General features: G+C 44.9%; 1 protein-coding gene across 6 annotated transcripts in view; it reads left to right on the top strand.

The window, feature by feature from the left end:
* The first annotated feature begins 481 nt into the window (after nucleotides 1-481).
* The window catches only part of Bcl2l13 (BCL2 like 13), a 58,889-nt gene continuing 42,923 nt past the window's right edge, over nucleotides 482-16,447 (top strand). For 2 of the 6 annotated variants that reach the window (XR_009378382.1, XM_059258516.1), the window contains exons 1-2: nucleotides 485-658; nucleotides 13,063-13,223. Coding sequence is in view for 5 of the 6 variants with exons in the window: in XM_059258516.1 (XP_059114499.1) it covers nucleotides 13,112-13,223 (112 nt within the window). In the remaining variant the exon portion in view is untranslated. Of the gene's footprint in view, nucleotides 659-13,062; nucleotides 13,224-16,447 lie in introns of all 6 variants that reach the window. The other 4 variants (XM_059258513.1, XM_059258512.1, XM_059258511.1 and 1 more) reach the window with 4 other exon arrangements.

Genomic DNA, 16,447 nt, shown 5'->3' on the forward strand with positions numbered 1-16,447 from the left:
CCTTTATCACCACCGTGTCTGGGCACTGAGTTGTCTCTGCCTAGACGCGTCTGTCAGTCCGTTCTCTCTTTAAGTTGTTTTCCCAGCTTTCAGGACAACCTCCTGGCGGGTGGCTGCGAACCCGAACCCGGCAGTGCTTGTGACGGCTGTGTTGACAGTCAACCCGCGGGCTTGAGCACTCCCGGAAGGCACAGGTCTGCAGAACTGAGCATCTGCCATGCCACCAGCCTCTCGTCCCACACCGGTGAGCTGGCCGGCGGTGTCTACCTCGTTTCCGCGCTACTCCGCACTGGAAACGCCTTGGCGAGGGCACTTCTGAAGTCCAGCAATCTGGGATTCGAGTGGCTCCTGAAGAGAGAGGCAAAGGACAGCGCCGTACCTAGGTCACGCCTGCGCGAACGGACCAGCCGGCGTCCGTGCCACCGCTTCCGCTCCGGCTGACCGAGCCTCGGACTTCCGGCTCGGCTCCGCGCCCCAGCCCCGCCCCCCACGCCGGCCGTGACGGAAGCGCGCCGGGGTGACCTCACCGTCCAACATGGCGGCGGCGGTAGATTAGGGCCGCGGGTCGAAGCAGCAACCGCCGCTCCCGGGACCCAGCGCGAAGCACCTGCTGCCGCCGCCGCCTCCTTCATCCCTTCTGGGGCAAGGCCGGGGCCAGGTGAGGGGAGTGGGATTCCGGGGAGGTCCTGCTGGGTGGCGAGGCGGTTTTCACCCGCTGCCGAAGGGGTCTCGAGACCACCGAGCCGACCGCCCGGTGCTGCCCACGACGTGGGAGAGACCGGGCGGGCGGGCAGGCGGGAGGACCGTGCTGCTCTGCCGAGGCTTCTCGGAACTTGTGGGGACTATTCGGGGCTCCTCGGACCTGTCCAGCGTGCCCCGGCGATGGGCGGCTTCGGAACGGGCTCGCACAGGCTGCCTGCCTGCGGCGCAGACACTCACCCTTGCTCTACATTCTGTGCTTCACACAGATACCTCCCCTTGGAGAACCAGGGTCTGTTTGGGGGGCTGCACTGGGAAAGGTGAATTCTTTCTTGGAGGAGGGAAGTGTGTGCCATTCACGTAGAACCACCATAGCTTAGCTTTGCTAGTGCTTTCTTGTCACCGTGTCAAGTCTAGTTTCTCAGTGTTAGCACCGCAGTTTTGACACCCGTCCCCACTCCACCCCCACCCCCAAGACAAAACAAAACCAGTAGGCCTTCTTACCCTATGGAGGCGAGAGATACCATTCACACTAATTCGTCTTTTCCTTTTTTAAACTCTTCCCCACATTCCCACGGGATCCCACATTTCTTGCCTTCATATTATAGCACTGCGCAGGAGGAAAGCCTAGACAGAATTCTAAGTCGGGGCTTTTGAAAAGTCAGGGGGAAAAATTGGACACATCAGCCCAGAAATTCACATGCCCTTTGCTGATAGCTCTGTTAAGCAATTCACCATTCCCATGCACAAGTGTTTTTCTGAAAGATCTGTTTTACTTTCTGTGGTTAAAAGTTTTGAACTGTGCTGACAGGCTCCTCTTCTTTCTGATGTTTAAAAAAAAAAGTTTGCAAAATTTCTAATATTTCCCTTGGAGGCTTGGTATAAAACCAGAATGTTGATGCTCCCTGCCCTAACTTGTGTGACCTTACATGAATTGCCACACCCTTGAGATGTCTTTCCTTCCCCACCTTTTTTTTTTTTTTAACACACTAAAGTTAAGCAAGTGCGTGGGTGGTGAACCACCTATATTTCATATATACAGTGGGATTAATGTATCTTGCATGTTTATAACAGTGAATTGAAAATGCTTTATTCTGCATATAATAGGCAGATAAGGACTTTGCAAGGCCCATTGCTCTGAAGATCAGGTACTATTCCAACAATTCTAAATACTTTTTTATTTCAGATGACTCATAGTCCTTAAAATAATATTTGTTTCACTTTTTGATCTCATGTATCCCAGCTGGCCTTGAACTCAGATCCTACTCCTACTTCCCTTGTATAGAAATCCAGGAGTATCCAACCATGCTTGTCCCTTTAAAAAATTAAATTATTATTGTAGGTATAGGTATGTGTTTGGGTACAAATGTTTATAGGGCAGTGGGCAGTTTTGTTTTTTGGGTGAGGGGGATTTGTGGGCAGGATTTCTATATAGTCCTGGCTGTCCTGGAGCTTCCTATATAGACCAGGATGGCTCACCTTCCAAGGCCTGTGCCACCATCCACAGCCAGTGGGTAACTTTGGGAGTCTGTTTTCTCTTTGCATCTTTACGTGGGTTCTGGAGATTAAACTCGAGTTGCTTTCACTGCTGAACCATTTCATCAGCCCTTGTTTGGTTTTGAAACGGTTTCAGCCTGTGGTCAAGGCTAGCCTTGAACTTTTAGGAGTCCTCCTAAATCAGCCTCCCTAGTGCTGGGATTCCAGAGGAGCTACCATACCTATCTTAAAATGGCCTGTGCCTTGTGCAAAAGTGTGCCCTGGAAATTGAATTCAGCCAAATGATGTGTAAGGTTAAGTCCAGCCATCTTTTAGAAAGGATAATTGTTGGACAGGTTTGTACAGATATGTAGTAGATTTCTGTCATTCCCACCCCACCACATTAACCTCTCATTCCTTTACTGCTCTCACCAAACACCTTCAGCTTAGAAAAGAAGAAAACGGTGACAGCGGGCACTCCTGTAAATGTAAATACGGGGGGGGGGGGGGGCGGGGGGGGGCGGGGAGGCAAGATTGTTGGGAGACCATCCTAGGCTGAAAGTTAGACCCTGTGATAAGAAAAGACAAACAACAGGGGACTGGAGAGATGGCGCTGTGGTTAAGAACACATACTGCTCTTCCTGAGGACCTGAGTTCGATTACCAGCACCCACATCAGGCAGCTTTACAACTGCCTGTAACCCCAGCTGCCGGAGATCTCACATCTCTGACCTTTGTGGGCACTTGTATTCATGTGCACATACCTTCTCCCCATGCACATAATTAAAATAATAAAAGTTAAAAAAAGAAAACTATATCTTTAACACAACTTTTTAAGTTCTCCTCCCACCCCTCTCTCTCTCTCTCCCCCTCTCTCCTTCCTTTCTTTTGTGACAGTTTTCTGTATCTCAAGCTAATGCAGGGTCAGAAGACAACTTGGCAGGAGTCTGTTCTCTGCTTCCACCATGTGGGTTCTGAGAATTGGTCAGGTGTGGCAGCAAGTGGCTTTATCTACCATGGAGCCATCTTGCCACACTGTCCAAAACATTTTTTTACATTTTTTCTTATGAAATATTTTAGGTATAAAATTGTAAACATTTAGTGTTTTCATTGCTTTTCCTCAGTTTTCAGACTTGAATTTGAGTCATATCTTATTCCAAATCAACGAAATTATCACCAAGGTTTTTAAAAAAATTTTATTAGATGTATTCATTTTTTTTTGTGCTTTTTTTCTTTTTATTTAGATTTTATTTATTTTATGTATGTATGTATGTATGCATGTATGCCTTTATTCCAGGAGAGGGCATCAGATTCCACTATAGATGGTATGAGCCACCATGTGGTTGCTGGGAATTGAACTCAGGACCTCTGGAAGAGCAGCTTGTGCTCTTATCCGCTGAGCCATCTCTCCAGCCCATATTCATTTTTTTTCTATGTGAGTGTTTTGCCTGTAACTGTGTATGCGTACTTTTGTGTGTGCATGATGCCTGCAGAGGTCAGAATGGGGAACATCTCCTGGAACTAGAGTTAGGAATGGCTGTGAATCACCATGTTGGTACGGGTCCCAAACCCAGGTCCTCTGCAAGAGCAGTTGATCTCCCTAGCCCCAACACCAAGAATTTTTTAGACAGGGTCTCCCTATATAGCCCTTGTCTGGTCTTGAACTGCGATCCTCCTGTCTCAGCCTCCCAAGTGACTGGAATTACAGGCTTGCACCACCCATATCAGGTTCTTTTCAGGAGTTGGGTTTTTATGTTAGGGATCAAATCCACTGTCCTTTGTATGCTGAGCTCTCACTGAGATACACTCCAGCCCTTTTTGTTGTTATTTGCTTTGTGTTTTTATGGTGCTGGGCATAGAATACAGGTCTTCAGGCTTTTATGTGTTCTACTACTGAGCTATACTCCTAACCCAATAGTAACTGATATTTTTGTTGTTTTTATGAGACAGGGAGTCACACTGTATATAGCTCAGGCTAGTCTGGAACTCACTGTGTAGCTCAGTCTGGCCTCAAATTGGTGGCAATATTGCCTTCAGCCTTCTGAGTGCTGGGATTACAGCTGTGTTCCACTATGGCTGTCCGAGAGAAGCTAATTGTCTAGCAGCCTCACTGAAATATAATTAATTTACTATACTACCCAAGTTGTGTAATATAGTGACTTTTAGCACATTCAGAGTTGTGCAACCATTATTGGAGTTTTCATCACTTCTAAAAGAAACCCCATACTACTTGGCAACGGTTCTTTTGTTGTTTTTTGAGACGAATCTGTATGTGGCACAGGCTTGAACTTTGAATACATTTGCCACAGTCTCATTGCTGGGATTATAGGTGTATGTTACCACGCTTGGCGGTAGCCATCTTTTGTTCCTACTCCTTTCACTTCCTTACCACATATAACCGCTGATTTCCTTTTCTGGTTTTTAAGGCATACTCTCATTTTGTACTGACAGCTGGCCTTGAACTCTCTCTTAGCAGTCCTCTTGCCTCAGCCTCCCAAGTATTGAGATTGCAAGTGTGAGCCTCTACTTTATTCCTTTTTAAAGTTAAATGATATTCCAGTGTGTACAGTGTGGCAGTGTGTGGACACATGACATTTTAGGGAACTTTTCTTCCCGTTCGTTTTCACTCCTTCCTTTCCTACCCCTTTTAAGGCAAGGTCTTACTATGTAGCCCTGGCTGGCTTGGAACTCACAGAAACAGCCTGCTTTTGCGTCCTGAGTGCACTACCACAGCATTTGTTACTGTGTTTTTTGCAGGGAGGGGACTTAGATGGAACCCTCCCGTGTAGACTGCATTGACCTCAGACCTGAGATTTTGCTCTTTCCTTCTCTCCTGATGTGCTGCTAATATGGGTGTGTCCTCTAATCCTAGCCAATATTTTTCCATTTTTCAGACAATGTCTCTTTGTTTTGTTTTTCAAGACAAGGTTTCTCTGTGTAGCCCCGGCTGTCCTGGAACTCACTTTGCAGACCAGGCTGGCCTTAAACTCAGAGATCCACCTGCCTCTGCCTTCCCTGAGCACAGGGAATAAAGGTGTGCACTACCACGCCTGGCTGGACAATGCCTTATGCTTACATCAGGTGACCCTCATACTTTATCTTCCCCAGGTAGGTAGACATATAGGCTCATCCTTCAGTATCTAGCTCATGTGAGTTATTTTAAAGATTATTTTTAGCTGGGCGGTGGTGGTGCATGTCTTTAATCCCAGCACTCAGGAGGCAGAGCCAGGCGGATCTCTGTGAGTTTGAGGCCAGCCTGGTCTACAGAGTGTGATCCAGGACAGGCACCAAAACTACACAGAGAAACCTTGTCTCGAAAAAACAAAAACAAAAAAAGATTATTTTTAATTATGAGTATCTGTGTGTATGTGTATCCACCTGAGGAGGCAGAGGTGTTGAATTTCTTGGGGTTGCAATGTGAGCTGCCAGACATGGGTGCTAGGAATTGAACTCGGATCCTCTGTAAAGTAGTACATGCTCTTAACTATTAAGCCACCTCTTGAGACACCCCTTCTCTTATTTTTTAAATAAATTGAAAGTTGTTTCCTGCTGGGCAGCAGTGGTAGCTCATGCCTTTAATTCCAGCATTTGGGAGGCAGAAGCAGGTGGATCTCTGTGAGTTCAAGGCCAGCCTGGTCTACAAAGCGAGAGCCAGGACTACACAGAGAAACCTTGTCTCAAAAAACCTAAAGAAGGAAGAAAGAAAGAAAGAAAAGGAAGGAAGGAAGGAAAGAAAGAAAGAAAAGGAAGGAAGGAAAGAAAGCTGTTTCCCTTTTGGCTGTTATATTTAAAGTGACCTTGAATGCTCATGTACAAATTTTGGGTGGACATGTTTACATTTCTCTAGCATGTACCTAGAAGTGAACAATCTATATCTGAATTTTGTTTTGCTATTATGTGGGAAGCTTAAAATACTGGGCAAGTCAGAGTCTGTTTGTAAGGGGGAGAGTTTCATGTTAGGAATTCCCCTGTGAGTGCATTATCTGTGAATGCCAACTGCTGAGTGAAGATATTTTGGGGCAGTTGTTAACACAGGATTGAACCAGAGTGTTCCATTACGCATGTTTTAACTGGAAAGGGACAATCAACACTAGACTAATAGTGGTGTCTGCTGAATTGTTAAATTGACACCTCACTTGGTAGCGGTGCCGCTGAGTGGGATAGTTTTTGCAATTTTACAAATTTAATTTTGTGTATATGTGATATTCATGCATGTGGAGGCCAGAGCTCAGCCTCAGGTGTGTGTTCATGTGTATGTGTGTTTGTGTGCGTACATTCATGTGGGTTCTGAGTATTCAGATCCTTAACACGGGTATTTGCAGTGTTAGTCTCAAAAAATAACAAAAAAAACCCTTGCCAAGTGGTATGGGGTTTCTTTTAGAAGTGATGAAAACTACAATACCTTTACCTATCTCTTCAGCCTCTACTGACCCTGGAATTTGCCATTTGTTTGAATTTAAGATCATACCTGGAAAATTTGAGTGGCAACCTGTAATCCTAGGTCTTGTGAGACAGAGGCAGGAGTGTTACTGCAAGTTCAAGACCAGCTTAGGCAACATGATAAGTTCTGGGTCTGTGACATTGCTGGACCCTGTGTCCAAAAGAAAAACACCCAAACAGAAGATCACACATGAGTTTGGGATAGAGTGCCTACCATGTGTGAGGCCCTCTGTTTGATCCCCAGTACAACCTTCCACCACACTCAAAAAAACCATCTGTATATTTAAATATTTGGTCTTTGTTTGGAGACAGGGTCTCACTGTGTAGCTTTGGCCAGCCTGGAAGTTGCTATGTAGACCCAGCTGGCCTCGAACTCACAGAGATCTGTCAGCTTCTGCTTGTGTACTGGGATTAAAAATGTGTGCTACCCGCTTGGCCCTTAGAAACTTGTTTTTTGAGACAGGGTCTTATGTAGCCAAGACTGACTTTAAGCTCAATATATAGTTGAGAGTGATCTTGAACTCTTAATTTTCCTGCCTCCACCACCCGAGGCCTGGGGAATGTTACACCACACAAAGCTTATTCATTTTTGTTAACACTCAAATTAAGGATTTCCTTTTTCCCATATGTTTATTTACTTGTGTATATGAATGTGGATGAATGAGTGCGGTTGTGGATGTGTGGAGATGAGAACAACTTGTGGGAGTCTGTTCCCTGTGTCTACACATGGGTTCCGTTGTTTGAACTCAGTTTGTCAAGTTTGGCAGCAAGTACTATTACCTAGTCAGCCATCCCACTGGCCTGGATCACTTCTTGCTATAAAGAATTTCCACATGGCTTGAAATGGAAAAGAGCTTACTAGATACAATGTAAAGAGTGAAAATAACTGTGTCCCTTTCATCATTTAAAATGAAAAATTAGCCAGGCAGTGGTGGAGCACACTTTTAGTCCAGCACCGGGGAGGCAGAGGCAGGCGATCTCTGTGAGTTTGAGGCCAGCCTGGTCTACAGAGTGAGTTCCAGGACAGCCAGGGCTACACCGAGAAGCCCTGTCTGAAAAACCGAAAGGAAGAAAAAGACAAAAAGAGATCTTAAGGGGTTGAGAAGATGGCTCAGCAATCAAGAGTGTTGCTGCTGCTCACTCAGAGGCTGGAGTTTGGTTCCCTGTCCTCACATAGTTACATCTGTATCTCTAGCCCCAGGAGATCCTATGCTGTTGCTAGAGTTTTCCTGACTGGCCCACAGTCAGGACAAATCTCTCTCACCCGCCAGTCCCACAACCGCTCAGACCCAACCAAGTAAGCACAGAGACTTATATTGGTTACAAACTGTATGGCCGTGGCAGGCTTCTTGATAACTGTTCTTACAGCTTAAATTAATCCATTTCCATAAATCTATACCTTGCCACATGGCTCGTGGCTTACCAGGATCTTCACATGCTGTTTCTCATCGTGGAGGCTGGCAGTGTCTCTCTGACTTAGCCTTCCACTTCCCAGCTTTATTCTCCTCCTTGTCCCGCCTACACTTCCTGCCTAGCCAATGGCCAATCAGTGTTTTATTTATTGACTAATCAGCAGCACATTTGCCATACAGAACATCCCACAACACTATGCCTTCTGATCTCTGCAGGCACGGGCATGCATGTGCTGCACAGACATGCAGATAAAACACTCCCATAAAATAGATCTTATTCGTGTGTGTGTGTGTGTGTGTGTGTGTGTGTGTGTGTGTCTGTGTCTGCCACACGTGTGTGGGTGTCTCTAGAGGCTAGAAGAGGGCGTTAGATCCCCTGGAGCTAGAGTTAAGCAGTTGTGGTCTGCCAGGCCTGGGTGCTATGGAAGAGCAGGAAGTGCTCTTAACTACCAAGCCATCTCTCCAGCTCCTATATAAAAAAAGAAAGGAAAGCTGGGTATGTTGGCACACACCTTTAATCTCAGTGCTTGGGAAGCAGTGGCAGGCAGATTTCTGTAAGTTTGAGGCCAGCCTGATCTAGATATGGAGTTCCAGGCCAGCTGAGGCTACATAACAGACCCTGTGTCAAGAAACCAATTATCAGGGTTGAGGATTTAGCTCAGTGGGTAGTGCAAGACCCTGGGTCCTCAGCTCCAGAAAAAAGAAAAAAAAAAAAGAAAGAAAAAAAAAAAAGAAAGAAAAAAAAAAAAGAAACCAATTATCAATAAAAGAAATCAATCAGGGCTGGAGAGATGGCTCAGAGGTTAAGAGCACTGCTTGTTCTTCCAGAGGTCCTGAGTTCAATTCCCAGCAACCATATGGTGGCTCACAACCATCTGTAATGAGATCTGGTGCCCTCTTCTGGCCTGCAGGGATGTGTGCAGACAGAACATTGTATACATAATAAATAAATAAATCTTTAAAAAAAAAAAAAAAAAAAGAAATCAATCAATAAAAGAAAACTTGAGAGTTAGAAGTGTGTAGCACTTTTCCATTTGTGAAAAATGACTTATTTGTTTTTATGTGTATGTATATGTACCTGTGCGAGTTTATGTATATCACATGCATGCAGGTGCCCATGGAGGCCAGAGAGCATTAGATACCTTGGAACTGGAATTGCAGGCAGTTTTAAGTTATCTGATGTGGGCATTGGGAACCAGGATCCTCTGCAAGAGCACTGAACACTTCTAACTGCTGAGCCATCGTTCCAGCCCATATATAGTGCCTTTCATCCAGTTTATATTTTTCCTTTTCCTCTGCTCCTTTATGGTGGTGGTAGGGATATGTAGGGGGTGGGATGGGGCAAATGTGTGCTTGTGCATGTGGAGGCCAGAAGTTGATGCTGGGTGTTGCTACTCCATCTTTTTTTTTTTTTTTTTTTTGGTTTTTTGAGACAGGGTTTCTCTGTGTAGTTTTGGTGCTTGTCCTGGATCTTGCTCTGTAGACCAGGCTGGCCTAGAACTCACAGAGATCCGCCTGGCTCTGCCTCCTGAGTGCTAGGATTAAAGGCATGTACCACCACCGCCCAGCTTATTTTTTTTTTCTTTAAGATTTATTTATTTATTATATATACAATGTTCTTCCTGCATGTATGTCTGCATGCCATAAGAGGACACCATATCTCATTATGGATGGTTGTGAGCCACCATGTGGTTGCTGGGAATCCCTGAGCCATTTCTCCAGCCTCTCCCACAGTCACCCACCCTTTTTTTTTTTTTTTTTTTTTTTTTTTTTTTGAGATAGAGTCTCACTGAACCTAGAGCTCACAAATTGGCTTGCCTTGCTGGTCAGCAAACCCAAAGAATCCTGTCTCTGCCTCTCCAGTGCTGAGGTTGTAGACTTGTACCTCCCTAGGAATCTTATTTCTGACTCATATCCCCCTCTCCTGTGCTGGGCTTACAGGCATGTGTTACCTCACTTGGCTTTTTATGTGCATGATGGAGATCTGAACTCAGTCCTCATGCTTACACCGGCAAACATTTTACCAACTCCCATATCCTGGGCACTGAGGCTTTGTCTCAGTGAAAAAGGCTGGGAATGTGGCTCTGTGGTAGAGCATTTAACCTGCCTGCAAGGCCTTGGGTTCAGTCTTCAGGATTGCAAATCAACAAACAAAACCCTAATTTTACAAACACTGAAAGCCTTTAAAATTGTATATTAAATCATATAAATCATCAAATCTTCAGTGCATGGATGTTAATAATAGTCCTTAATAAAGATTATTCAGTGATACCATTAAAACATAGTAAGGATGGCTTATTCAGGGACTTAGAGTGGGCATAGAAACCTCTCAAACAGCCCTGTGATGGGTGGAGATTGGGTTTAACTCTGAACACAGCATAGGCAAGTGGGAATTTCTAGCCAAGGAGCAGTATGGAAGTCAGTAGATAGGGCATTACTGAGAGTAATATTAAGCATAAGAAAGTCCAACTAAATTGATCCAATAGCATTCTTAGTAAAGACAGGTTAGGAGATCAGACATCAAGCATGATGGGATATTAAAGACTATTCTGGCCAGGCTGATAGTACATGACTTTAATTCCAGCACTCAGGAGGCAGAGGTAGGTGGATCTCTGAGTTTAAGGCCAGCCTCATCTGCGTAGTGAGTTCCAAGCCAGCCAGGGTATATAGAGAGACCCTGTCTTAGCTCCCCCCCCCCCAACCCTGGAAAAAAACAACAAAGAACCCAAAAAACAAAACCAAACTTGATTATTCTAGCTAAACTTAGCAGTTATTTTGCTAAACTTAGGTTGTGTTTTTACAGATTTTCTATGTGTGAATGTTTGCCTGCATGTATGCACATGTACCATGTGTTGAACCTCCTGGAACTGGAGTTAGTTATGATACTGGTGCGCCATGTGGGTACTGGGACCTGAATCTAAGTCCTCTGCAAAAACAGCAATGCCCTTAACCACTTCTCTCAAGCCCCTAATATTAGATTTAAAGGGAAATGCACAGATGGACCTGGAAGATGGTCGAGAAGTCTGGCCAAAGTTTGACCAAACAGTCTTTGTCAGCATTATTATATATAGTGGAGAAAAGGACATTTGTAGGCCTGGCATTTTTCAGGGCTCTTCAGAATCTTACCAACAAGAAGTCTCTCAGAAGTTACAGGCCGTAGATTTCTACCCCAGAACTGTTTGAAAGAATCCATAATGAAGAGACAAGAACACTGAGGGGTTCGTTCACTGGTAGCCTTGCTCCAGGCCACACTGACAACTTCAGTGAACCAGAGGAAGGCTGATAGATCAGGATCTGACTCTGCTGAGAATGAAGGACTCAGAGATACCCCAACTAAGGGCTCAGCATGATGGGTCATTTTGGTTGTACTGGCCACATTTAACTTCTGGTTCTCTTCCTTTTTGGTTTTTCGAGACAGGGTTTTCTCTGTGTAGTTTTGGTGCCTCTCTTGCATCTTGCTCTGTAGACCAGGCTGGCCTCATACTCATAGAGATCCACTTGGCTCTGCCTCCCGAGTGCTGGGATTAAAGACGTGTGCCACCACTGCCCGGCGTCCTTTCCTTTTTTAAAAAATTTAATGTACTTTGCCCGCGTGTTAGTTTGTGTGAGGGTGTTGGATCCTGGGGTTACACACAGTTGTAAGCTGCCATGTGAGTGCTGGGAATTGAACCTGGGTCCTCTGGAAGAGCAGCCAGTGTTCTCAGCACTGAGCCTTCTCTCCAGCCCCCTGGTTTTCTTTCTATGTTTTAACTGTTGCAGTCTAGACAGAGAGGTTTCCCCTGGAACTTATCAAGTTTTTTTTTTTCCTCTAGTTTTGTTTTGTGATCCTCCTGCCTCAGCCCCCTTAGTGCTGAGATTATAGGCTTGCAGCACCATTCCCAACCCCCACTGCTTCTCAAAAAGTCCCCACCCTCCCTCCCATGTAGTTTTTTTCTTTTGTGTTTTGAGACAGGGTTTCTCTGTGTAGCTTTGGTTCCTATCCTGGAACTCACTCTGTAGACCAGGCTGGCCTCGAACTCGCAGAGACCCGCCTGGCTCTGCCTCCTGAGTGCTGGGATCAAAGGCATGCGCCACCACCGCCTGGCCTAAATGTAGTGTTTTTATATGTGGTAGAGGAGCAGGTGTATGTGCCTGTGCCACGTGTGGAGGTCAAAAGGCAACTTGTGGTGCATGTACATACTGTAGGCAAAACACTCATAGAATAATAAGAATAAATAATCCTTTAAAAAAAGAAAAGGGAGCCAGGCAGTGGTGGCACACGCCTTTAATCCCAGCACTCGGGGGGCAGAGGCAGGCGGGTCTACAGAGTGAGTTCCAGGACAGGCTCCAAAGCTACACAGAGAAACCCTGACTGGAAAAGGAAAGGCTGCACCGTGATGAAGCACTGGTCTAGCATGGACAGAGCCCTAGGTTCAAGCTCCAGTACTCTGATTTCAAGAATGTGATTTTTTTTTTAAGGTGGAATTATTCAACTAGATCTGTATGTGAGTTTGTACAGTTCAAAGACTTTTCTAAACTGTAGTTTTAGTATAGCAGTCCTCATATACTGTAGTATAATTGATGGGAAATTGGCCCTTAAGATGGCTCAGCTGGTAGGGGTGCGTGCTGCCCAGCCTAATAAGCTGAGTTTGATTCCTGGAACCCACGTATTGGAAGGGGAGAACCAGCTAGCTCTCAAGTTGTCCTACTTCCATCTACGTGCCATGCTGCATACACACAAGTAAGGGGAAGGAGAGAAGTGACTCCACAGTGTCCTCTGACCTCCACGTGTGCACCATGGCAGGTGTGGCCACCTCTAAGACCGTACAAAAGCAAATAAATAGAAAAGGAAAAAAAATGAGAAAAGGAAAATTTACCTTTTATTGGAATAGTTAAGTTACTGTTTGTCTAGAAATTAAAGAGTTACTTTTTTAAAGATTTTTGGAAAGAAAACTGTTGAGCCATTTACCTTGGGAGTTAGGTGAGTAATTGGGACCAATGGGGAAATGGATTGGTTTGTAATCAATTTTAAACTGAAAGAGACCTTTTGTTTTTAGATTTCCAACATCCTTAATAGACCTCTTTGGAGCTTCTTCAGCCAGTTCAATGGCGTCCTCTACTACTGTGCCTCTAGGATTTCACTATGAAACAAAGTATGTCGTCCTCAGCTACTTGGGACTTCTCTCTCAGGAGAAACAAGAAGGTCCCTCACCCCAAGGTACTGTCTTTGGTTTACGGTGGTTATGTTGGCTCATGAGAAGGACTTGATCCATAGAAGTATTTGCATCTAAGCATTTGTATGTGTTAGACAAGCAGTGTTAATAATACAGAGAATGACCACCCCACCCCACTCCTGTCCCCTTCCTGGTTGCAACTTCTTTTAATGGTGTTTGTTTTGTAATGTTTTGATTTTGATTTGTTTCATTTTAAAACTTTAAAAAAAATAATTTATTTAAATTTATTTTACGTGTGTTGGTGTGAAGGTGTCAGATCCCCTGGAACTGGAGTTATAGACAGTTGTGAGCTGCCAATTGGGTGCTGGGAATTGAATCCAGGTCCTCTGGAAGAGTAGCAAGTGCTCTTAACTGCTGAGTCATCTCTCCAGCCCCCTCATTTTAAAACTTACTTATTTACTTCATGCGTGTGTCTGTGTGGGTGTGTACTTTCCGTGTGTGCGCGCGTGGTGGTCAGAAGACAATGTGCAGAAGTCGATTCTTTCTATTCACTTTAGGGGTCATGGAAATCCAACTTGGGTCATCAGGCTTTTTGACAAATGTCTTAGGGTTTCTATTGACATGAAGAGACCCCATGACCATGGCAACTCTTTTTTTTCAAAACAGGGTTTCTTTTTTTTTCCGGTTTTTCGAGACAGGGTTTCTCTGTGTAGCTTTGCGCCTTTCCTGGAACTCGCTTTGGAGACCAGGCTGGCCTCGAACTCACGGATCCTCCTGCCTCTGCCTCCTGAGTGCTGGGATTAAAGGCATGTGCCACCACTGCCTGGTGAGACAGGGTTTCTTTGTAGCTTTAGATCCTGTCCTGGAACTCGATCTGTAGACCAGACTGGCCTTGAACTCACAGAGATCCACCTGTCTCTGCCTCCTGAGTGCTGGGATTAAAGGCTACCATAGCAACTCTTATAAAAGGAAACATTTAATTGGGGCTGGCTTACAGTTCAGAGTTTTGTCCATTATCATCATGGCAGGGACATGGCAGTGTGCAGGCAGACATGCTGCTGGAGAAGGAGCTGAGAGTGCTACATCATGATCCACAGGCAGTAGAAGGAACTCGGTGTCACACTGGGCATAGCTTGAGCATATGAGACCTCAAAGCCCACCCTCACAGTAACACACTTTCAGCAAGTCCACACCTCCTAATAATATCACTCCCTATGAGGGCCATTGTCCTTCAGACCACCCAGCAAGCATCTTTACATATGTAGTCATTTCATCAGACTGTTTGAGACAGGGTGTAGCTAGAGTTTTCCTGCCTGGCTCACAGTCAGGACAAATCTCTGTTACCCGCCAGTCCCATAGCTGCTCAGACCCAACCAAGTAAACACAGAGACTCATATTGCTTACAAACTGTATAGCCGTGGCAGGCTTCTTGCTAACTGTTTTTTTTTTTTTTTTTTTTTTTTAAAGATTTATTTATTTATTATGTATACAGTGTTCTGTCTGCATGTACGCCTGCAGGCCAGAAGAGGGCACCAGATCTCATTACAGATGGTTGTGAGCCACCATGTGGTTGCTGGGAATTGAACTCAGGACCTTTGGAAGAACAAGCAGTGCTCTTAACCTCTGAGCCATCTCTCCAGCCCGCTAACTGTTTTTATAGCTTAAATTAATCCATTTCTATAAATCTCTACCTTGTCACATGTCTCGTGGCTTACCGGCATCTTCACATGCTGTTTGTCATTGTGGTGGCTGGCAGTGTCTCTCTGACTCAGCCTTCCACTTCCCAGCTTTATTCTCCTCCTTGTCCCGCCTACACTTCCTGCCTAGCCAATGGCCAATCAGTGATTTTTTTATTGACCAATCAGTAACACACTTGACATACTGACCATCCCACAGCAACAGGGTCTGGCCTGTTCTGAAACTTGTTATGTAGACCAAGCTACTCTTTCATTCGGGTCAGCCCTTCTACCTCTGTCTCCCAAGTGCTGGGAATGTAAGCATGTGCCACCACATCTGGTCTGGCTTCTTTAGTTTTTTTTTTCCCCTTTTTCTTTTAAAGATTTATGTGTATGAGTGTATGTTGTGTGTGTGTACCATGTGCATGCTTGGTACATGTGGATGTCAGAAGAGGGCAATGGATCCCCTGGAGCTAGAGTTATGGATGGTTGTGAGCTACTATATGGGTACTGGAAATGGAACCTAGATCCTCCATAAGAGCAGCACGTGCTATTAACATATGTGGGTGTGTACATGTGTGTAAACACATGTGGAGGTCAGGGGACAATATTTTTGGCATTTGATTCTCTCCTTCCACCTTTTTTTTTGGTTTTTCGAGACAGGGTTTCTGTGTAGCTTTGCGCCTTTCCTGGGACTCACTTGGTAGCCCAGGCTGGCCTCAAACTCACAGAGATTCACCTGGCTCTGCCTCCCGAGTGCTGGGATTAAAGGTGTGCGCCACCACTGCCTGGCTCCACCTTTTTTTGTAACGGGTCTCACTGTGTATCCTTGGCAGAACTAGAACTCAGTATGTAGACCATGCTGCTCTTGAACTTACAGACTATACACTTGCCTCTGCCTCCTGAGATCTGGAATTCAGTGTATTTGCAACCAAATACCTGGTCCTGTTTGTTTGTTTGTTTTTTGTGAAGATCTTGTGTAGAACAGACTGGTCCTAATGTAGTGGCATATATCTATAATCCCAGCACTTGGGAGGTGGGGGCAGGAGGACTAGGAATTCAAGTCCAGTTTTGTCTGCATATAGAGAATTCAAGGCTAGTCTGAGTTACATGAGACCCTGTCAACAAGACACTTGAGAAATGGCTCAGTAGGTGAAAGGTGCTTGCCAGAAAGCCTGATGATCCCAGTTCATTTTTGGAACCCACAGGTAGAAGGAGAACCAGTGTGTAAGTGTCCTTTAAACTCCAGGCATGTAACATGTTGTGTCTACATACATACACAGTAAATTTAAAAACATATTTTAATTAGCCAGGCGGTGGTGGTGCACACCTTTAATCCCAGCACTCAGGAGGCAGAGCCAGGTGAATCTCTGTGAGTTCGAGGCCAGTCTGGGCTACCAAGTGAGTTCCAGGAAAGGCACAAAGCTACATAGAGAAACCCTGTCTCAAAACACCAAAAAAAAAAAAAAAAATTAATTAACTGTTGAATATTAAATTTATATAAAAGTTCAGATGTCTGATAGACTCTTATTTTCAGAATAATTCTTTGTAGTATGTTGTATGTATCCATCTTTATTTAAAATTTATTACAT

The sequence above is a fragment of the Peromyscus eremicus genome, chromosome 3 (assembly GCF_949786415.1).
Source record: "Peromyscus eremicus chromosome 3, PerEre_H2_v1, whole genome shotgun sequence".
In the NCBI taxonomy this organism is placed as follows: domain Eukaryota; kingdom Metazoa; phylum Chordata; class Mammalia; order Rodentia; family Cricetidae; genus Peromyscus; species Peromyscus eremicus.